At 42.9% G+C, this 23,040-nt stretch overlaps 1 protein-coding gene across 2 annotated transcripts in view; it reads left to right on the forward strand.

Moving 5' to 3' along the window:
* Positions 1-23,040, forward strand: part of STAG1 (STAG1 cohesin complex component) — a 304,994-nt gene that overhangs the window by 158,104 nt on the left and 123,850 nt on the right. For both annotated transcript variants that reach the window (XM_059730741.1, XM_059730742.1), the window contains one exon: positions 10,721-10,794. In XM_059730741.1, the coding sequence (XP_059586724.1) occupies positions 10,721-10,794 (74 nt within the window). The remainder of the gene's footprint in view (positions 1-10,720; positions 10,795-23,040) is intronic.

The raw sequence follows: 23,040 nt of genomic DNA on the forward strand, positions 1-23,040 counted from the left end.
GGCCAGGCTGTGCTTGGGGTGGGCAGCGGTGGTGGTGGGAGAGGGGGTCCGAAGGGGCTATGGTGAATTTTGTAGTGGCTGCTGCCGCCACCCCACCCGAGTGCAGCGTGCCCAGCTCAGCCCCCACCGGAAAGAGCCTGGCACAGCCCCTGCCCCTGCCCCAGTGGCAGCCACCCCATGCAGATCTGGGGGCGCACGCCCCTTCCCATGCCATCCCGGGGTGCACTAAGCAGCAGGAGCCACCCCGCCTTCCCCGCGCCCTCCAGATGAGCCATGGCTCCATCCCACGCCTCGCCCTGGCTGGGTAGCACTTGCCCTAACTCCTGCCCCAGCCCCACTCCTTCCCTCACCTCAGGGGGCCTTGATCTGCCCCCTCACACCCCTTCCCTCCCCCTTCCCTTTCCACCACAACAGATTTATGCATGAATCTCTCTGTGCTGTATTAGAAATCGGATCGGAATCAGTTGATATGCCTCCTTTAAAAATCGGCTATTGGTATCATCCCCAAAAATCGCTATCAGTGTACCCCTAGTAATAATTACAAATTCATCCATTAACACAATTAAAGATGACCTAAAAGAATGCTGTCATGCAGCATTTATAGTGATCCGTAGATATGCAGAATCAGTTTTAAATCTTTTTTTTTGTTTTGTTTTAAAAGTAGATTTGCTGCATCAAAGCAGCTATGCCACACTGTGTGTTTTGTTCATTTATTTATGTATATCTGTTTTGATTCTCCAGAGGAGCACAAAGCAACTGAGCTGTACTGGTGAATCTAGCTAGTACTTTGTAGTTGACATAATGCTTTTATGGTGCTGTAGGAAGAGGGGCCAAGGGAGGCCTCATTATTGAACATTTGGACACGCGCAATACATTTACTACATAGTAAATTGTGTTTGCTGCATTGTGAAAGGGGAGTGAACACACAAAACACAGTCCTACTACATAGTAAATTGCTTGGATCCAGGGTAAAATTACCCCTTGAAACAATGTGCATTGATTTTACTAAAATACTACATAGAAGGTGTGCCTGCTGCCCAGTCATTTTCATCCTGAGGTAGCTGTTTGCTTAGTGCAGACTGATTTTCCTGCCTCTCATTGGCCAGGCTCTGTAAAATCACACTTAACTGTGCACTGCCATCTTAGGGGAGCTCTGTGTCTGCATCGTACTGCCAACAAAACGTTAAAATGTGAGGTAAATTACTCCATAGTAACCGTATCATAAGTCCATACCCTGTGTCTTAGTATCTTTGAACCTTAAGGATGACTGCTATGCTCTTGCCTTTGTTCCTTCAGCAGTGCTTCTTGATTGATACTTCATAGAGCTGCGGTAGTAGAGTCCTGGGGAACCTTTGAGATACTGATGTTCAGTATAGTACAGGGCCATGGACTATTTTAAGAAACAATGACAAACTGGATCAAGTATCTGGCAAATCGGAAGTATTTATCCAACTCATAAGGCTTAATGAATGGACTGTAAGGTGGGTAGAAAATTGTCAGGAGCATCAGGCTCAAAGAGTAGTAATCAATGGCTCAATGTCTAGTTGGCAGCCGGTATCAAGAGGAATCCCCCAGGGGTGGGTCCTGGGGCTGGTTTTGTTCAATGTTTTCATCAACAACTTGGAAGATGGCATAGAATGCACCCTCAGCAAGTTTGCAGATGACACCAAGCTGGGGGGAGTAGTAGATATGCTGGAGGATAGAGCTAGGATTCAGAGTGACCTAGACAAATTGGAGGATTGGGCCAAAAGAAATCTTATGAGGTTCAACAAGGACAAGTGCAAAGTCCTGTACTTAGGATGGAACAACTTCATGCACTGGTACAGGCTGGGGGCTGACTGGCTGGGCAGCAGCTCTGCAGAAAAGGATCTGGGGGTTAAAGTGGACAAGAAGCTGAATATGAGGCATCAGTGTGCCCTTGTTGCCAAGAAGGCTAGCAGCATCCTGGACTGAATTGGTAGGTGTGTTGCTAGCAGGGCAAGGGAAGTGATTATTCCCTTCTATTCTGCACTGGTGATGCCACATCTGGAGTACTATGTTCAGTATTGGGCCCCACAATGCAGAAAGGATGTGGACAAATTGGAGAGAGTCCAGCAGAGTACAAAAATGGTGAGGGGGCTGGGAGACATGACTTCTGAGGAGAGGCTGAGGGAACTGGGCTTGTTTAGTCTAGAGAAGAGAAGACTGAGAGGGGATTTAATAGCAGCCTTCAAGTACCTGAAGGGTGATTCAAAAGGGGATGGAGCTGGACTGTTCTCAGTGATGACAGATGATAGAACAAGGAGCAGTTGTCTCAAGTTGCAGCAAGGGAAGTTGAGGTTATATATTAGGAAGAATTTTCTCACTAGGACGGTAGTAAAATACTGGAACAGGTTATCCAGAGAGGTGGTGTTTGGAGGTTTTTAAGATCTAGCTAGATATAGCTAGGCAGGGATGATGTAGTTAGGGCTGGTCCTGCTTTGAGCAGGGTATTGGACTAGATGACCTCCTGAGGTCCTTTCTAACCCTCATTTTCTATGATTCAAGATAAACATCCAGGAGATTGACCCATTATAACTAATATAATTGGTACATGTCAGGAAGCTGTAAAAGGAGGGGAATAGTAGGATATCATTGATTGCGTAGTTGTACAGGTAAGATAGTACACTGATGAGCCTAGTATAAGAACCTATACATAATATAACAAGTAAAATTACCTCTGTGACCCCACTTGTACCTGAGTTATTAACCAATTCTTTTCTGTAGCATCTATATACATCCAAATTAGATTCAACATTTGTTAAGAGCTTAGCTGATTTATAATTAAGTTTCTTCATACATAACCTAATAGATTTCAATTAATTTTAAGTGTATAAAAGGTTTTAAGAGTCTGTGCTACACTTTCTAGTCATACTGCACTTGGTTCATCTTTAGTTCGTCTTGAGTCTACCTCCTGCAATGGCAGACCTAGCTTCCGGCACTTCATTCTAGGACTGGGCTTTGAATATAAACCCCACAGTTTTCTAAATTTTTATGTGAGAAGCCAAGTTCATTTTCACACACAGAGGCCTTTTCATTCTTGGGAGTTTTTTTATCAATTACAAAATGACTAAAAACAGCATATTCAGAAGAAAACATTGTTTATTCATTCAAAGGTAATACCACGTGCCAGGAGAAGGGTAAAAATAATAAAGGACTTTCACTGCACTTCTTCCTTGATTTTTCTTCCCATGCTTTCCATGCATCGTTCTGTGCCTCCTCCAAGCCTGATCCACCTGTACTAGATGTAAAAATGCACTTCAGGAATGCATGAAAAACCTACAATATACATGAAAGTTTGCTTTACTGCAAAGTTGTAGTAGCATAGTTGGAAAAAAACAGGTATCAGCACAGGGCAAATTGTTTAATAGATTAATGCTTATTACTAGTTAAGTGTGGAAAATGAGCCCTGACTGGAAAAGTCACTCTTTAGCAGGCCATGTCCTGGGACGACAAAGTCACTCCTTAACGGCTGTCTGGATCCCACCATACTCACCCCCCCTGGCCTCTCAGGGTCTCACCCTATTGTCTTTCCTGCCATATCTTGATGGACTGGGTGGAGGGTTGGGGGGTTGCTTCGGGTCCCAGGTCCTTGTCTGGGCTGAGGCCCCCAGGCCTTACCCACTTTACTGTGGCTGGGCCCCTCTGACTGAGGTCTACTGTCCCAGCACCCTAAGCTCCCAGGTCCCAGCTCCAGCCTTGCTCTTCATGAGCTCTGGGGTCCCCAGCCCCTGTTTCACACTTCACACGTTCTGAGCCCCCTGGCCCCGGTCTTGCCCTTTGTGAGCTCTGGACTTGAGCCATCAGTCTTTTCTGCCACATTACAGTTCTTCAGCTGATAGCAGCACTTCTCTCCAGTTGCTGTTTGCAACCTCCAAGCTTGTTGAGGTTTGCGGCTGGGCCTTTGTGCTCCCAGCCATAGCCCCCTCTTTGAAGGGTTTAAGACCTGGAATGCCCCTGGCACCCTTCTTGGTGGATTCCTCGTCCCCTGCAGCCACAACCTGACCCTCCAGTTCAAACTTCAGTGCAATGCAAAATATGAGCATCTGCTCACAAACAAAAGGTTCACTCCTGCAACCCTGGGTTAATGTCACACCATGGTAGCAAGCTACAACATAAGGCCAAAATACTTTTGGCCAGTGATGATGGGGCTTCCTTGCAGCTCCCCACAGTTTGGAGTCATTCCTGTTTGGCTGGTCAGGCCTCCCTCCCTCTCCCCAGGCCTCAGCCACAGTCCTGGCTTTATAAGGCCTCTAACCCCCTCTCTGGGTCACCTGCCCCACCACTTCTGGCCCAGGCCTGTCAATCACTGTCTGCACTGTGCTGGCCTTGCCTGGGGCAGGTGCCCATTTTAATGAAGGGCCGTCTGCCACTAATCGTCTCTCCAGAGGGCTGGACCCAGCCAGCTGCCCCCTGGCTCCTTCTACCCTTCAGTGGTGGGGTAGGGGCCCCATTACATGCTCTCTCTCCTAAGTATTGCATGCTCCACTAAAAGCTATCCCTTGTGGGGCTGTTCTAACCAGAAGGATGTTGCCATCGAAGCAACTGTAAAAGATTCCTCTGAATCCACCTTGTGGTGGATGGGTCGGCTTCGACCTGGAAGGGTTGTGGTGGATGGGTCGGCTTCGACCTGGAAGGGTGTGGGCAGTGGGGTCTCACAGGGCTTGGTCCTTGGACCGATACTCTTTAATGTCTTCATCAGCGACTTGGACAAGGGAGTGAAATGTACTCTGTTCAAGTTTGCAGATGACACAAAGCTATGGGGAGAAGTGGACACGCCGGAGGGCAGGGAACAGCTGCAAGCAGACCTGGACAGGTTGGACAAGTGGGCAGAAAACAACAGAATGCAGTTCAACAAGGAGAAATGCAAAGTGCTGCACCTAGGGAGGAAAAATGTCCAGCACACCTACTGCCTAGGGAATGACCTGCTGGGTGGCACGGAAGTGGAAAGGGATCTTGGAGTCCTAGTGGACTCCAAGATGAACATGAGTCAGCAGTGTGACTAAGCCATCAGAAAAGCCAATGGCACTTTATCGTGCATCAGCAGATGCATGACGAATAGGTCCAAGGAGGTGATACTTCCCCTCTATCGGGCGCTGGTCAGACCGCAGTTGGAGTACTGTGCAATTCTGGGCACCGCAATTCAAGAGGGATGTGTATAACCTGGAGAGGGTCCAGAGAAGGGCCACTCGTATGGTTAAGGGCCTGCAGACCAAGCCTTACAAGGAGAGACTAGAGAAACTGGACCTTTTCAGCCTCCGCAAGAGAAGGTTGAGAGGCAACCTCATGGCTGCCTATAAGTTCATCACGGGGGCACAGAAGGGAATTGGTGAGTATTTATTCACCAAGGCGCCCCCGGGGGTTACAAGAAACAATGGCCACAAGCTAGCAGAGAGCAGGTTTAGACTGGACATAAGGAAGAACTTCTTCACAGTTCGAGTGGCCAAGGTCTGGAACGGGCTCCCAAGGGAGGTGGTGCTCTCCCCTACCCTGGGGGTCTTCAAGAGGAGGTTAGATAACCATCTAGCTGGGGTCATCTAGACCCAGCACTCTTTCCTGCCTATTCCGGGGGCCAGACTCGATGATCTATTGAGGTCCCTTCCGGCCCTAACATCTATGAATCTATGAATATAGCAGTTGAACAATTCGGCCAAAAAGATGAGCAGCAGAATAATTAATAATCCTGACATGTTAAATCGATTTCAAAGGAATTAGAGTTCAGTGCTTACTACTCATATTTTTTAGAGCTTTGTAGTCTGTTTGCAGAGTTAGGAAGGCAAGTCTTCAAATGTGAGCCCCTAAAGTTAAACACTTCAACTACCAGAAATAAGCATTCTGATTTTTTTAAAGATACTAAAATGCCTTCAACTCATGCTGAGTTCAAAGAGATTTATAGGTACCTTGCACCTCTGAGCTTTAGGTCCAGTTTTAGGCAGTTAGCTTTTTAAAATACAGGCCTTCATTTTGATATGAAAATAGATATTCCGCATCATAGCTCTACCACAAAAGCTGTATCCTGTATCTAATTCCATGATGAAGACACAGAATATCCAGTTTCTCCTGAATAGCCTCCTTTCCCACTGGATATCCCTGCATCAATGAGATATTCATTATTTTTTAATCCTTTTCTTGCCAATTTCTGTATAATATCCCCACGACCTGCCTGCCTGTAGCTATTCTCCTACCTGTTAATTAAAATTTCCAAAGGGGGAATGGCTAGGAAGGCTATAGAAATTAATATAAAGGCTGTAAAAATGTATGTGCACAAGCAGAGTTTCCTTCAAAGGTTCTTAAGAAACAGCCAGGAGCAGTGATAATTCATACCTACCACTGAGGGAAGGGGAAACACCAGCACATGCTAATGATGGACAAATATTTGAAAAGTGTGTGCCAGTTTAGCAGGTCACCTGTGGGTTTGCACTTGTGTCCTCACCTGCCATATTAGTATATGCTGATACATCATTAACACAAAAAATCACCCATTACAAAACCAGATAGGTTACCAACTAGGCTGACAAAGGCTGCTTTACTAGATGAAGCTGCTGAATTCCTTGGTCAGCAACCTGTCTGGTAGAGTGAAAAGAAACAAGATAACTCTGAGAATGTAGGTGCAGATGTGATTGATCCTCACGGTGATTAGAAGGGGATTACCCGCTGGTGAGCTGGGTGGAGCTGGCAGTCACAACACAGGTGCTTTCTTTCATTTGTGCCAGTAACCTGGCTCATGATGGGGAAATTGTGACAGTGTAAGAGTAGCCTTTTCTTCAGCAGCTGGATGAGAACATAGGAGAGAGCAGGAGGGGAGGGAGCAATGAGGCAGTACTCCCCCACACTTCCCCAAACCAGGGTGACCTGAGGACTGGGAGGAGAGGAGCAACAACTGCTCCCCATGCCTTCCCCAGACTGGGATCACCCCTGTCTGAGGAAGGCAAGGGGAGCAAGGGAGAATGAGTGGCTGCAGGCTGGAATTACCTGTACACTCCTCTCAAAAAAAATTCTAGTCTCTGCCCCCTGGGCCTGTTGAGATAAGAGAGACTGTCATGTAAATGCTGGAAACATATCTCATTTCACCACGTTTGCCCCCGAACTCGGCACCATCACCACTATTTGTTGCAGTGGGCGGTGTCCCCTGTTTTCTCCAGATGCTACTGCCACTCAGCATAGTGGCAGATTAGTAAGGTCATTTGCAGCCAGCCAGAAATGGAAAAGATTTATGGGAAAAGTGGGGGGTGATCCACTTCGACTTCTTCCCCTCATTTACCCTAGGGATCAGCAACCTACAGCCCGTGAAGCATTTGGATCTGACCTGTGGAGACATGGCTTTAGCAGGAGGGGTCTCTGCCTGTGCTGAGCTACAGCTGGGTGCCAAGGACTTTGGAAGAGGGAGAGCTATGCCCACACTGGACTGGGCAGCACGGAGGGGTAGTCTTCCTGCACTGTACTGCATCTGGGTGGCAGGGAGAAGTGACCAAGATGACTGCGTCCCAGTGCCTGTCTACCTCACACTCAAGATGGGTCATTCTGGCCCCCTGCCACAAAACCTTGCCAATCCTTGATCAGCAACAAGAACGGCCAACCTGTGGCATGGGTGCTACAGGTGACACAGGCAGCCTCCTGTGTGTGGCATGTAATACATTGGGGAAGAGCCAGGCAAGTATGGTGGCAGAAAAGGCAGGGAGCTGCAAGCAAAGCATCATATCAATTAATGGTTCTTGTCAAAAGTTCTCAAGGAGATGAATCTTCATCTTCTTGGATTTTAGTCCCCCTTCAGAGTGGCCAGACTTCTGTGTCCGTCTCCATTCTCATTGTTCTTCTCTCCCTACATCCTATAGAGGTTGATTCAGCCACATTTATTTCTGCTGGTTGTCTGGGATCTGGCTGTTTTTGTATAAGAGCTGAAGTCAGCAGATACAGAAATGAGCAGAAACTACCACCTTGTCCCATTGAGGGTTGGATGTGTATTTTTTAGGTCTTATAATTGGCCTGCATCTGACAATAAACTGTAGTACCTGTCCTTGAAATCATGCCTACAACCTTAACCCTTTGTATATTTCCATCTTTTGGCACACGCATGGGCTATATTCATCCAGCTGTGCCCTTTGCACCTCTTCCTTGTTTGTAACCTATAATGCATGTGCCAGGGCAGTTGACAAGCTTTTAACAATTAGCTCCTTTTTGTTTCAGTTTTCCCATGTATAAAATAAGAGGGATGCAAAAGTGTTCTGAGGTATTCAGTTGGAAGGCACAATGGAAATGCAGAATATTATGAAAACCTAACAATTCCCTAGGTGAAATCCTCTGGGCCTGTCTTATGCACAGCGTCAGACTCGATAATCTTACTGGTCCCTTCTGGCTTTAAAATGTATCCATGAAAAATATTATTCATTAATATACACTAATAGCAATTCTGTGTCATGCCTTCCCACTGGAGGCATGAAAAATATGCACTGTATAGTATCCTACTTTGATATTGAGATATGCCACGAATGATAAAAGGCAGAGATAATGCCCTCGTTAATGGAGAAATGATGGTCTTGTGTCTTAATAGCAGTTCTGCTATGAAAAATAATTATATAACAGTACTGCCTTCTGCTCAGCAAGACTATAATTTTTATGTAGTCAAATACCATATTTTTAATTTAGTGACAAAAATAAGGCTTTTTTTTTTTCTTTTCTTTTTTTTTGGTTTTATCATGATCCTTGTCTGGTCTACATATAGTTTGTAGATTGATCTGTTGGCTAGGTGGTGTACGGTTTTTACTGATATAATTAAACCAGTATAGTCCCCAGAATGGATACATTTGTACTAGTATATTGTTCTTACAGCCATTTAGCTTATTTCCCTTTATTTGCAAAAATAAACTGCACCAATATAAACACATTATAACTGTGCCCACACCCAGAGGGAATTCTACTAAAAGAGCTTTGTGTGTGCAGATGACCACCAAGTTTTACAGAGCTAACACAGCTAAATGGAGTGAGCTAGAGTCCACTCAGTTGCTAAATCTGAATTAGTTACAATGGTAAATCCCTACTGCAGACTTCAGAGTAAGGCAAGTGAACTGAGAGACATAATTTTGTCAATAGGTTCCTTTTTTCCCCCACTAATGGTGACATGTAAGAGATGAATAGCTCTTTTTAACTGGGACCATGGAGAGTTTATGGGATTGGCACTTAAAAGAAGAACATTCTTTTACTTGTAAAATTATCCCATTTGCTATAGAAATCAGTAAGGGAGAATAAACCTGAATCTCCATTGTGAGGATTTTTACAGTGTATTGGCTAGGTGCAGGTGTCTGGAGATCTAGCCTCAACATGCAGTATCAAAGGCCTACTTCTGAAAAAGCTTTCCTATTTGGCAAAGCACATTGACCAGTAAGCGTATGCATTGCAGGCACTGGGATATAAGCATGTGTCTAAACTTAAGAACATACTTAAGTGTTAGAATTGGGAACCTAAGTTTGGAAAAACTCCTCAAATCCATAGCTAGTCCTCTTTATAAGGTCCCTGACAGATGTGCAGTTAAAGGCACCATGGGAACTGTGAGACCCACAATAGCTCTTCCTGCCGTGCCACACACGTATGACAGGAAGCATGATTGTAGGATCAAGAACACGGTCCCATCATGCCATATTGCTGGTTCAGGGGGAGCCTGGGATCCTAATTTCAGGCTTCCCCTGCACCAACAAGTAGCAGGCTCCTGCAGGTGGAAACCCCATTAGCTGATCTGGGGGTCCCAGGCATGGGGGAGCACCATGCCCCCTGTGGAGCCTCATCAGCTTATTTGGACTCCTAGCCATGGATACCCACCATACCTCCTTTGGCCAGGAGCCCTGTCAACTGATTTGGCCCTGAGCTGCAGGGTCACACCACACACTTCTACCCTGTCAGCTGATCCAGACTCCCAGCTGTAGGGGTACAGTGGAGCCCTTGACTCCAGCTGCATCCCAAAGCCTGGGAGCCCTGATGTGTCCCTGTTCCCATCCAAGGGGACATATTGGAGTCAAGGTCAAGGGCTTTGATGCAGCTGGGGCAGCAGCTGATTGCAGCTCCAGCCTCCAGGGCACATCTGATCCCTTGACTCCAAGGGTACATGCTCTGGAGGTTGGGAGCTACAATCACTGTGTCCACACATTCAATTAATGGCATAGTGGGAACCAGCCATAAAGTTATTACATATTTTTTGTAATAACTTTGTGGCTTGTTTATTGTTTTATCATGCCATTAACTGCATTAATGTGTGGCTGGGTAACTTCTTAAGATATGATTGATTGGTTAATTGTGTCTTGAATGTAACATGTGCCAGGGGCCTAAGTGGCCTGATTTCCAGAGCTTCTAAGTGCCAGCAGACCCATTTACTTAAACGGCAGGTGAGATTCATTAGCATGACTCAACATGCAATCTTTCCTTTCCCACAGTTCCTTAGCTGAGAAACAGATGATAGCACCTATGTCTGAGCTTAACTTTCATTATTGTTTGTATAATGTGTTAATCTCCTTCCACAAAGGTAGTGTGTATGTACAAAATATTATTATTAAGAGCTATAGAGAAAAAAGGAAATATTTATCTAATATTGTTGAATTAAGTGTTCTCGGGAATAAAGTATGCGGTGCTATATAATGATTCTCAATGTGATACCAGTATGCTAGTCTGTAATATTAGTGATCTCTTTTTTGGTTTTTTGTTTGTTTGTTTTTTGCAGCTACAAGAAAATCAAGATGAAATCGAAAATATGATGAACTCTATTTTTAAGGGTATATTTGTTCATAGATACCGGTAAGAAAATGAAAAATAAAATAGGTCATGTTTGCTGAATTTAATAATAAATTTTATCAATATCAATATTTATGTTGATTTTTTCCTCTGATATCTAAAATGTTATATCTTACAAACAAAATTAAAGATGTTAAAAGCAGTGAGGTTAAGAAAGAAAATCTAGGTGTTCCTGTTTTGGTCTGTATATTGAAATTAGTTTTACCAGTTAGTAACAACATGTGGGGAAAAATATGAAAAACTGAATCAGTTTTGGCCCTGAGCCAAACTTTTCATATAAATTTGGACTACAACACAAAAACATCATAATAATGATCACAAGGTTATTGTGTGAAATGATGAGACAGAGTTAAGGTTGATCAGGTCCTTTTATTGTATTTTCACGCCTTAATGTCCTGGATGTCTGTTAAATTTAACCTTAACACTGAATTTCTTGAGTTTGTAATGTTTGTTTTAATTATAGTTTCAAATTGTTATAATGGTTTTTATCTTTAAATTACTGATGTACACTCTAAATCTTAATTCATATTCATATTTATCATCGTATTTTTGTTAGATGATGTCTTTGAGTCTTTTAATTACTAAAAATTACAGGCATGAGCATTAAATGAGAAACCAAATCAGTTTTTATCATTTTTAAATTATTTGAAAATAAACAGTATTCATCTCATGTCTCTTAAAATTATTTCAGGGACAGATAAACCAACAGATTGTTGTAGCTTTGCACCACTTTGAGCAGTATTAATCAGTCGGAGTATAATGGCCAGTTGAAATGTTTTTTTTTGGCATCCTTGCATAATGGAGTAGCTCAAAGAACCTGCATTACACTGGTGAAATCTCGTCCATAATTTGCAACTGACTCGTTTATCTAAGAGATTTTTTTTTAACAATGTAATTATTTATTTAAAGAACATATATAGGTAATTTTGCCAAGTTTGTTTGCAGAACATTACATTGTGAGAATTAACGCTTTCAGTCGTAAAGGAATAGATATTGTTCAAAATTACAATTCTGTTTATTTATAAAAATCTTGAGACAAAGCGGCCAGAAAGGAACCTGGAATGGATGAAGTATGTTTGCTGGGAGTTTGTATGAGCAGAAATATGCAACTATACTGGAGCTGATACCAAAAAGAGAGAAATAAACCTTTCTCTTGTAGTAGCAACATAAAAGATCTGGTAGCTTTTCCTGTGTTTTGTTGGAGAAGCAGCTTTTTAAATTTTTCCTATTGGCCCATGCTCTCACCATTTGTGTTGAGGAATCGCTACATCTGCCACTGCTGGTAAAGGACAGCAGAGAGAAGTAGATTGAGCTCTGGGCATAGGTCTGTCCTGACAGCCCATATTTCTGCTTTAAATTATTGCTAGCATCAAGAAACTAACCCAGTAGTACATGATGATAGTGCCATGAGGAAGGAAGATGTCTGGTGAACAAGAGGACAAAATCTCCTCTAAACTACAAAACAGTGGGTGTGTGATTGTGTACTTAATGTTGGATCTGTGATGAAGTCCCACCTTAGAGATGTGCTATATAGGTTATAGCAGTGCATTGAGAAGAGTCATAGGCCTCATACAGACATTGTCACTGCTCTCCCAGGGCAAACCACGAGTGTACAGATGCTCAGTGTTTTCTCCCAGGGTAAAAATGGCAGCTCCAGGAGAAAAATAACCTGAGAAAACCAGGAAATATCACTCCCGGGAGAGTTTCTCCTGGGAGAGTGAATGTCTGTACATGCCATGGCTTCCCCCAGAAGAGAACATAGTTCTCCAACATCCCCTCATAGTGAGGCAGTGTGTCACTTGCTGGACTCTGCTGCTCCGTTAGGGAGCAGAATACATCCTTTTTACAATCCCAACATTATGGTGTGGGGAAAAACAGGCTGACTATGAGCAGTCTGGGTCAGCCAATCAGGGCTGCCCTATGCACTAGTGCCATCTGTCAGCAGGGAGACTAAGAAAGCCTGCAGAGCATGCAGAGATGGGTGTACAGGGGCAGAGGAGGTGGTGGTCTCTGGCTGGGCAGTGTCAGCCATACAAGCTCTCTACTGGGAAAATCTCTCTACCAGGAGATCAAACCTGGGAGAACTCTCCCAGATTATTTAAATGTGTGTATCCAGCCATAAAAGGCATCTCTTCATATGCCAGCCTCTGAAGCCCTCACCTATTCTACAAGAAGTTCCCAAGACTTCTCAATTCCTCTGTAGCCCCTAGGAGAGAGAGAATATCACATACTCAGCTGCCAATAAGATGTGGACAACATCATCAAAATTCAGGCATCAGTGGTTATGCCCATGCTGATGGAACATAAGTCTCTAAATTAAGTCCATTTGACTGTAGCCAAATAAAGGCAAATGATCCTTAAAGGGGTCTTTCTTCAGATAGTCAAAATGGCCTATGGATGTGTAGAGTCTTTTTACATTCCTTAGTCCATATAACTGTTGTTATGATCACAAAAAAGTTTTTTTTTCTTTCTGTAGCTAGACAGGCAGCTTTGTCCTATTTTATTAGCTTCAAATTCTGCTATAGCGTTCTATACGTTGGTGACCTTCAGCCTTGATTTATTAAAATGAAGACTCTTAGGTTGATGCTGACCTTAAAAAAGTTCAGCAGTTCACTATACAGTAGCCTTACCACTGAGGTCCACAGGGTAATGACTACACCACATCTCACTCACTTTCTCAGATTAGTTTCTCATCAAATGTAGACTCAAAGGGAAAATTTTAATAATGATTACTTAGTTTAGCATTCCAAGTAAATAATGAGTAAGCTTTCTAGGTATTGTTAATTTAGTTTATTTTATCAGAAAGAGTGAGGTTAGAAGTCTGAAATCCAGGAAATAACACTGATTTCCAAATGTTCCAACAGAGGATGCTGCCTTTTAACATTCCTGAAGCAAGAGTCAGGACCCAGAGCTCTCTCCTTCCCAGGCCTGTGTTCTCACCGGGCCACAAAGTCACACTCTTTCTAATCTCTGCTTCTGGCCCAGTGACTTTCCCTTCAGGCTGCCCAGTAGACCATGAGGGGAGGGTCGTCTTGGTCTTTCCTAGCCCATGGTGTGGAAGTTTGGGCACTTTGCTGGGAAGTGGTTGATGTGAGTTCAAACTTTCTGTGGCTGAGAAGGGCCTAGAACCAGGATATGCCCCCTTTTGGTCATTTAAATTAAGTCTCTCTCAAAGAGAGCGGAATCTCTGTACGAGATAGCCACATATGAGTTCCCATTGAGAGAATAGGAACATATTCTATACTCTTTTGAGTGGATCAGTAAAGTATATGTGTTGTTGGAGCAAGGAAGCTATATGTCTTTGAAGACAGCACAGGCCTCCTCATTGGGCTGCAAAATCACACTCCCTCTTCTATGCTTTCCTGTGGTCCCATGCCTTTTTCCCTGGCAGCTGCCCAGTGGGCCATCTTCAACTGGATGGATGGAGGGTGAATTAAGTTTGCTTTCTGGGAGTGTATGAGGCTGCCTATTAAGAAAATTTGAGATGTGTATTTTTTCCTGTGGATGGATTTTGATCTCACTCTGAGAGAGGGCATGTCATTTTAATACTAAATGTGGGAAAGATTTAGAGATGGATTAGGACTTGGAGCTATGGTTACAACAAGTTCATACCAGGTAAGCTCAGGCAAGGGTTGACAGCCTACAGCCCACAAGTTAACTCCACCTGCAAAAAGGTCCAGTCCTACCTGCAAAGGTTCAATCTGGCATAGGGGATCAATGGCATGAAGCTATGCTGTGCCACCCATCCCTTTTGTAGCACTCTCTGCAAGTGCAGATCCTGCTGTTCCTCTGTGCCTCCACTTACTCTCACTGCTGAGGGTAAGCACAGGCAGCTGGCTGCCCCCCAGGGGGTGGGGACGGCATGTGGAGACTTATGGCTTGTGGTAGGGGACCAGGTCACAAAGGGTGGTCTGCACTTCCAAAAGATTGCCAGGCGCTGAACTAGGGCAAGGGTGGCCGAACTGCAGCATATATGCCACAAGTGACACAGGCTGGATCTGTTTATGGCACACAGCAGATCAGGGAGGGGACAGGCAGTACACTGGCAGATAGGCAACAGTGTGAGGCACAGCTAGGCACCTAGGTCAAAGTGGAACCCTCAACTTCCAATTTCCACGCAATTGCACTCATGAAAGTATAGCTGCCAGCAGTACCTAGGGTGATTGTCCCTAAGACCTGGCATTTTCCAAAAGGTATCTTGAGTCTAAAAATGTTAATCATTGTCCTATTTAAAAAAACAGAACTTGGTTATCATAGGTTAGATGCATCTTTTTTATCAACATATGTGCTGATGAACTGATTCTGTAGATGTAACATGGTATTTTAGCAACCCTGTTTTATTTTCTTTGGCTGTTAATTGTTCAGCTCCTTAGATGTGTATTCCTGTTAGGCAGTTGAATTGTGAGTGGTAAGGAAAGTAGGTCATGTATATTAAAATCTACACTTCCATTTTCAGTGATCATGAAACATATACTGAAGTCCATTGTCAGAAAATAAATGTCAGAAGTTCTGTGCCTGGCAAATACTGCTATGCTATGATTCATCAGAGTTGGGTGATAGGTTAAGGTACAAGTCAAGTATTATTTACTGTAATTAAGATTGCAAAGAAAATCTCTTTGTTCTGGGTTAATCATGTCAGAATATCCTCAATTTGTAGTGTCCTGACTTCTTAATGCTCAGCTTTTGAGTCTTAAAACACTTGGAAAAGCAACTGTGTAAAAATGTTACTTCATTGCACAAAGCTATTCTTTTATGCAACGTCTTGTTCACAGTGATACTACTGAAAATCCAAACTAATTAATCTGAAATGTAACTGAGATAATTTAGTCCATTGTTTACATTTAAAACATTATCTGCTTGTTTTAGTAATAGAAAATGTTTTTTATCACTCTCCCAGTCTTTTTTTTTTTTCTTTTTTCCTTTTTTAACTTTATAGGAGCTAAGACATCCAAGAGAACTTGAATGGAATTTTATTCCATCTTGCTTAAAAGTTCTAATTAGTTACACTTATCCAGGGTTATTAAGGAAGTTATATTTGAAGAGCTGCATCAGAAGGCAGAATTTGACCTCAGAAACTCTTATTGCTGGTGATCATAGAGAACAAGATCTGATTTGCTAACTGTTGGTTGAACACGCTTGATTTGGAAATTTTGAGAGGTGATAAACATTGAAACCTTATGATGAATTTTTTTACCTAGTTTTCAGAGTAAGTCAGTTTTTGGCATTAATTGTAGGATTTTTTTCTATTTAATTTCCTAACTATTTTACCTTTGGACAAATAAAGCCTGTACCATATTAAATCAGTGTTTGGAAAGGAAAATGTTCATCTAGTTGCTAAAGCACTATTCTATAGATCTGGAGGTCTAAGGTTTAATCCCAGCTATGCCTGCAGTTGTCAAGGATTCTTTCTGCTATTTTATTTAGTCCACAAGTACTTTATTTTTAGGGTCTGTTATGTGTGATTTGCATGGGTTTCTTTTTGTCTTTTTCTCATGTTTAACACAATTTTGTTGTGTTGTGACAAAGCCAACAATTCATTTCTTTGTACATTGCCTAAAAATTGGTGTGGTGACCCACTGCACCTCATGTTTAATATTCATTTGATAAAATGGATAAATAACACTGGGAAAGTTTCTGCCCCATCAAGAACAGGGGTCTAGGGTAGAACATATGAGGGTCTCTCATGCCTGCTCTCCCACTTGGCAAACAAAGGAGGGGCTTTGTTTGGGAGTTGTTAGGGTCATTGCAGCTTTGCCCTGCCTGATCTTCCAAAGACACTTGTGAAAGAGAAGAATTGGATTTAAGGTATTCAGAAAGCCTTTAAATCCGTCATAGAGAGAGGCCTCTGTAAGAGAGTATGATCTCTTGCCCTCTCTAAAGCAAAGCTTAATAGCCTTTTCATTCTGGTTGGTTGTGGAGAGCTGTATGGGGACTGCCTTACCTTAAAGATAGAGCCCGGAGAATGGAATCTACCTGAAAATAATTTGTAAGGTGCAGATTGCTCCCTCAGGTGACCTCCAGGTCAGGTTCACTATAGGGGAGACCAAGGACCACCGGTATTGAGGCTGAATGCACCTCTTACAGAAACGCCTGGCTTCCTAACACAGAGGAAACAATGTCTTGTTTGCTGATCTGGTATGTGACAGTGGTGTTGTCCAATGGGATCTAGGCAGTGATGCTTTTTAACAAGAAAAGGAAAGTTTTACAGACTAAAGCTTTACCTGGACATGAGAGCAGGTTGACTTCCAAAAGGCCTTTGAATCTAGTATCCCATAATGTCCTTGTGAGAAAATTGGAGGATTGTGGGCTTAATTCCAAGACAGTCAGGTGGGTGAGAAACTGGCTGCAGGATAGAATCCAGAGAGTCGTAGTGAATGGATATGTGTCATTCTGGTGAGAAGAGGGCAGCGGTGTCCCACAGGGGTCGGTGCTCAGTCCAGTACTTTCCAACATATTTATTAATGATTTGGATGTGGAGTGAAGAGCTTGCGGACGATACCAAGTTATGGAGGAACATGGTCACGCTTGAATATAGACTACAGTTACAGGCACATCTAGACAGGCTAGCAAGTTGGGCGAATCCAAACCTGATGAAGTTCAACGTCCAGAAATGTAAAGTGCTCCACCTCAGGAGGAGCAACCCCCAACACACCTGCAGGCTTGGTAGCACCAAACTGACTAGCACCACGAATGAAAGGAATGTGGGGGTAATAATAGACCACAGTATGAATATGAGCTAGCTGTGCGATGCTGTAGCCAGTAGGGCAAATAATAGTCTGGCATGCATCAATCAATGTATCTCCAGCAAAACCAAGGAGGTGATTCTTCCGCTCTGCTCAGCACTGGTGAGACCGCAGCTGGAGTACTGCATTCAGTTCTGAGCACCACACTTTAACAAGGATGTGGACAAGCTTGAGAGAGTCCAAAGAAGAGCCACCCATATGATCAGAGTCTTAAAAGGCAAGCCATACAAGGAAAGGCTGTGGTATCTGGGACTCTTCAGCCTGTGGGAAAAAAAGGCTGAGAGGGGACCTAGTAGCAGCTTATTGCTACACTAGGGGAGTATATCAAGGGCTCAGTGTGCAGCTGTTCACCAGGGCACCCAAGGGGAAAACCAGGAATAATGGTCACCAACTCCTGGAAGATCAATTCAGGCTCAGCATTAGGAAAAACTTCTTCACAGGCAGTGTCAGGACTGGAATAAGCTCCCTCCAGAGGTGGTGCAATCACCTACCCTGGAAATCTTCAAGAGGAGACTGGACAGGCACCTTGCTGGGATCACCTGACCCCCAGTTATCTTCCCTGCTTGGTGCAGGGGGCTGGACCCGATGATCTTCCGAGGTCCCTTCCAGCCTTACAATCTATGAAATAAATAAATAAATTACTTTGAGCTCCAGAATTGATCTCCTTTTAGCTTGTACCTTTATGGACTTTAGTTAAAGTTCCCACATCCTGTATGTCACCAGAGTTGCCACCTAAAACTGTTGGGAATTCTGCCTAGTGTAGGGATAATGGGATAGTCACTGAGACAGTAGCAGGTAGGTTCCTACGATCCCTGTGGAGTTGATAAACGAGAGTCGGCTTTGCAAACGTGCTGATGGAGTCTAGCTTGAGGCTTCACACGTTTGCAGACTGCCTTTTGACCTAGATTTCCAAGGCATAATCTGATTGTTGAATATGTATGTGGATTTGGTAGTAGATCAGAAATGAGACGCAGGTTGGATTTGTTCAGTGATTCTCAACCAGGGTCAACCGGTAAGTGTGCAAACATGAATCACAAGATAAACCCAGAGATTTCAAATAGGAATTCATGGTGTTAAAAACATTCTGACATGTTATGGTCTTTCTGAGTTCCTTGCAGCAGCAGAATTGCTTTAGTAATTTTCTGTAGTCAAAAACAAGTGAAGAGTAAGAGCTGGCATTTTCCAAGGGGTGCCTCAAGTCTAATGAGGGTTGTCTTGAGTCTAAACCAGTTGAGAACCTCTGGTTTTGTTGATAAGCTTGTAGAATTTGGGATTTTATGACCACTCCTGTAAATGCCAGCTAGTATCCTGTACAGCTAGTATTTCAGTTATTTTTAAACTGACATCGAGTCCCAGGAGATTAAAAAAAATCATATGATTTCTGTGAATCTGCTGTTTGACAATATGGAAGGATACATCCTGAAAGTCATGAACCAGTCTTATGGATCTAAGGAAGGAATGATGGAAGCCAAGAGTTCCTCCCTTAGCTACAACTACCTAAAAATTATTGACAATTTTTTAAAAGCATCCTTTCCTTTGGGGGACCCAGAAATAACTGGACTGGAAAACACTGATTTTGAATTCCTAGGCTCCTGATTGAATGAAGGGAAGGTATTTGTGAGAATCATTACTAAACAAGGGAAGAAAGGTAGGATGAGGGCTTGGCAAAGACTGGAACTGGGTGGAGAAAATTCTGATTGTTTTGAGGATGTTCTGGTTCAAGTTAGTGAGAGCCAAAGTCTGGGAAAAAGGGGAGAGGTGGTTACCCAGAAGGAGTGGTCATGGATTCTGGATCTGCCGTAGAGTGTGCTCCAAGGACATATCATTGACTTGCTGTGTCTTGGCAGATGGAAAAGGTGTGGAGCCAGAGACTGAAGATAAAAATTCTTCCATGAGATAAGTATGGTTTCTCTCAAGAATTCTTCCAGAGCCTCAGTGCAAGCTTCCCTCTGCATTGGCACTATCATCTGAAGGGTTTTTTTCTTAGTGGCTTGTGAATGGCAGGCCAGGGTGCATAAAGTTGCTCTTGAGCTGTTTAGTATGTATGAAGCATACTCAGTTCATGAGATGTATAACTCTGAGACTTTTTAAATGGGAGCTCCTCTATTTTAGTGAGGACACAGAGCTGGAGTATAGCACAGCTTCTGGCCCTGCAAACACTGTAAGAGAAACAGATTTTCAGCCGAATAACTTTCCTTTACTTACAAAAATAATTGTAAATATTTTAACGTCAATTAATACATATAACCACATTCTTGGTTGATTCTAAGTGACCCCAATGGAGTTGCAATGATTTACGTCTGCTGAGAACTTGACCTCATTTATGTTTAAGCTACCTTCTTTCCCATGATGCAGCATTTCTACTGCACGTCTTGCATGTAGTAGAACGGCTTTTATTAAAACAAAAAATTAACTTTCAGTGACTTAGGTGGAAGGGCAGCTAGGAATATGTTTTGTAGCAAAGCTTGTAGCTAAACACTTCTTGGGCCTGTTCCTCTTCTAATCTGTTCAAGTCCCTGAAAATCCATGAGTCTCCTTTTGTAACACACAGTCATCTTGGCCTTAAATTAAGTCACAAGAAAAAACAGTGAAAGGGGACAACTCACCAACCTTTTGTATTGACAGGTTTTCAGGGTTCAAACAGGATGGAATAGGATCACACTTAGGCACCTAAATCTATTGACTTGCCTAATAGGATCTGGCCCCTTGTGTTTAACATTGCTTACAGCTAGGCAGCATACATGTCTTTGTGCTGAAATTTCTCATACTTGGCTCCTTTCTTAGGTTGCTTTTTTCTTTTAGAGTTTGAGAGTGAAAAAATCAACTACAGTAAAAGCTCTGTTACCTGACATCCATGGGGAACAGGGGGGTGCCGATTAATCAAATATGCCGGTTATCTGAGAGTTATACTTATGGTTAGCTTTCGCTCGGTCCTCTGCTTGTTGATGGAGTATTGCTAGCCATACGTGCAGGCTGGGTGAGATATTCAGCAGTAAAGTCACAATACAGCACAAGCACAACGCGATCATGATGGCAGATGTTTACAATTGAGACTGCCGCTAGCAACACGGCTTGGCAGCATCCTGAAGCTTCCATGAAGAACAGATCTATGAGATGCGCACGGCAAGATGCCGGATGGCTATGGGAATTTTTCCGGATATGTGAAGGAAGATTTCTGTTGCCATCTGTGACAGATGCCAGTTAGAGCATTCCGGATGGTGAAGTGCTTCTACTGTATAACACAGCTTTTACTGTATTTCTAAAAATTGAGCCATGGGAGAATACTGAGCAGGGGGCTGAACTAGATGACCTTGAAAGGTCCCTTCCAGCCCTACTTTCCTATAATTTTGTGTTCAATTTTTTGCAAAATTCTTTTTGAACCTTTATGATAAAATTAACAGGAGCTGCCATTCATTACTGTGTCCTCTTTGTATCTGTGTTATCCTCTACATGTCTTCTATCCACCTTTTATTTGTTTTCATTTTTTTCAATTATAAAATCTTTGTGGGCAAAGACCATCGCTTTCCACCTATCTGTAAAATAGCTAATATATTTTAATTCAATTGTATAATCTAATATTTGCTAACAAAGGTAAAAGTAAATAATGAGTACTATTTAGAAATATTAGAACAATAAGTTAAATGTTCATAAATAATAACACCTAACAAGTGATAGCGATGTTGGCTATAACCATAAGATATCTTACTATGTCGATCTTGGATTCAAAAGGAACACTGCTAACTCAAAAATAATATTGTTCAAAATAATGTTTCTCCTTAGTTGTTACTGACTTACAAAGTAAAATTTATTTTCAGATCAGATTTATAGTTCTTCAAGTGGTTACTATATATCCATATGCAGATGAGGTGATGGTGCAGTCTGGACAGTACAACATTCTTGTAGCTTTGCGTGTTCAGAGTACTGTACTCATTTCCTTTTCTGTCCCTCTTTCATGACTCTTGAGTGCTTCCTGAGGGTATGACTGCATAAAAGGTCAGAGTGTTTCCAGCTGGCTCAGTTCCTTCCAACTAGAGTTGGACCAGGAACATCACCAGGTCAGTCTGACACAGATTTGTTGGACTTGATTGTTCCATTTCCAGCTTACTGTTTTATCTGCTTTCCCAATCTGGTTATTAAGTCTTGTAATTTTATTTGTCCTATTTCAGTGTAATTAGTTATTGTAGTTCTTAATTTTGTTCAAATGGTAGAATTGAAGGGAAAGAAACCAGGATTCAAAAGGTGTACTTCTTGCCTTGCGGTATGCCTGGCTTTTTTTTTTTTTTTTTTCATTCCATCCAGGAAGAGCACGCAGCAACTGCTGCAGCGTCCTTAGCCTGACGAAGGGTTTTTGAACCCGAAAGCTTGCTTAATAACTGTTCTCCAACCATTTGGGTTGGTCTAATAAAAGATATCAAATTTACCCAAGGAACTTTGTCTGCCTATATCCTTAGACCAACACGGCTACAACCTAAACCCCTGGCTTTGGATGTGTATTTTATGGGGAAAGGCCGTTTGCTATTGAGCTGCTCAAATGCAGTATCTTCACACCAGGAAAAGGGATGGACAACTGCCTCAGCTCCAGGCCTCACTGGTACAGGAGACATTAACAGCTAAACTGTATGATTCTTCACACCAAGGATCCATAACTATGGAAGCCAGCTTCTGCCCTAGCTCCCTTAGTGGGTTAAAAAGCCTGGTAAGGCCTAAGGTGGCATTTCAGTGGTTCTGGATGGGTCCATTCCAAAACCTCAACTACAGTTTTCAAAACTCAAATCCAGATTAGTGGATGTTTGAGAGCAAAAACTATTGCAAATATCTTACTCAAAAAGAAACAAACTTTCTTGCTCTTATGATAATGCCAGGTAAGACATCTGAGGTCACTTTGGACTTTTCCAATTCCTACAGGATTAATGACTGCTGCAGTAGCACACATCCTTCATTTTGATCAGCAAACAGATCAGAAATTCTTCAAATGACAGAGCATATAATGTCCTGAGAAAAGAGAGAGAAAGCAAAGAAAAGGCAGATGAGTTTATCCCTTCTAAATCCCCCTGCTTCCTCTCCTCCCCCTGCAACCCCCACCCCCCATAAATGAAGAGAACACAAACTTACTGCTAAGCCCATTCTGCACATGTAGGCTTCCCCTGAAATATGGAACCCTCATCCCCTGAATTTCCCTGTCTTTCTCAGTCCTTCATTTTTCCATTTGTATAATTTCTCATACAGTTCATCCCAAATCTGAAATGAAATGCCAATCTAGACCATGATAAACTTGACACTAGCCCTTTTCCTTTTGGGGCATGGTTTGAGTACACTGGAGCATAACAGAGACTTTATTCTAGGCATATAGGCCAACAGATTATCCTTCTTCTCAAGGCCATTATGATAGAGAATTTGAGAAAGTATCTCCCAGTCCTATCAGAATCCCTATCATGGGCCAGATGACAATATTGGACTTCACTTGGATATTGTTAAAGTTACAGAAAAGCTGGAATTAAACAGCTGC

Source organism: Alligator mississippiensis, chromosome 7 (genome assembly GCF_030867095.1).
Source record: "Alligator mississippiensis isolate rAllMis1 chromosome 7, rAllMis1, whole genome shotgun sequence".
NCBI classification, from domain to species: domain Eukaryota; kingdom Metazoa; phylum Chordata; order Crocodylia; family Alligatoridae; genus Alligator; species Alligator mississippiensis.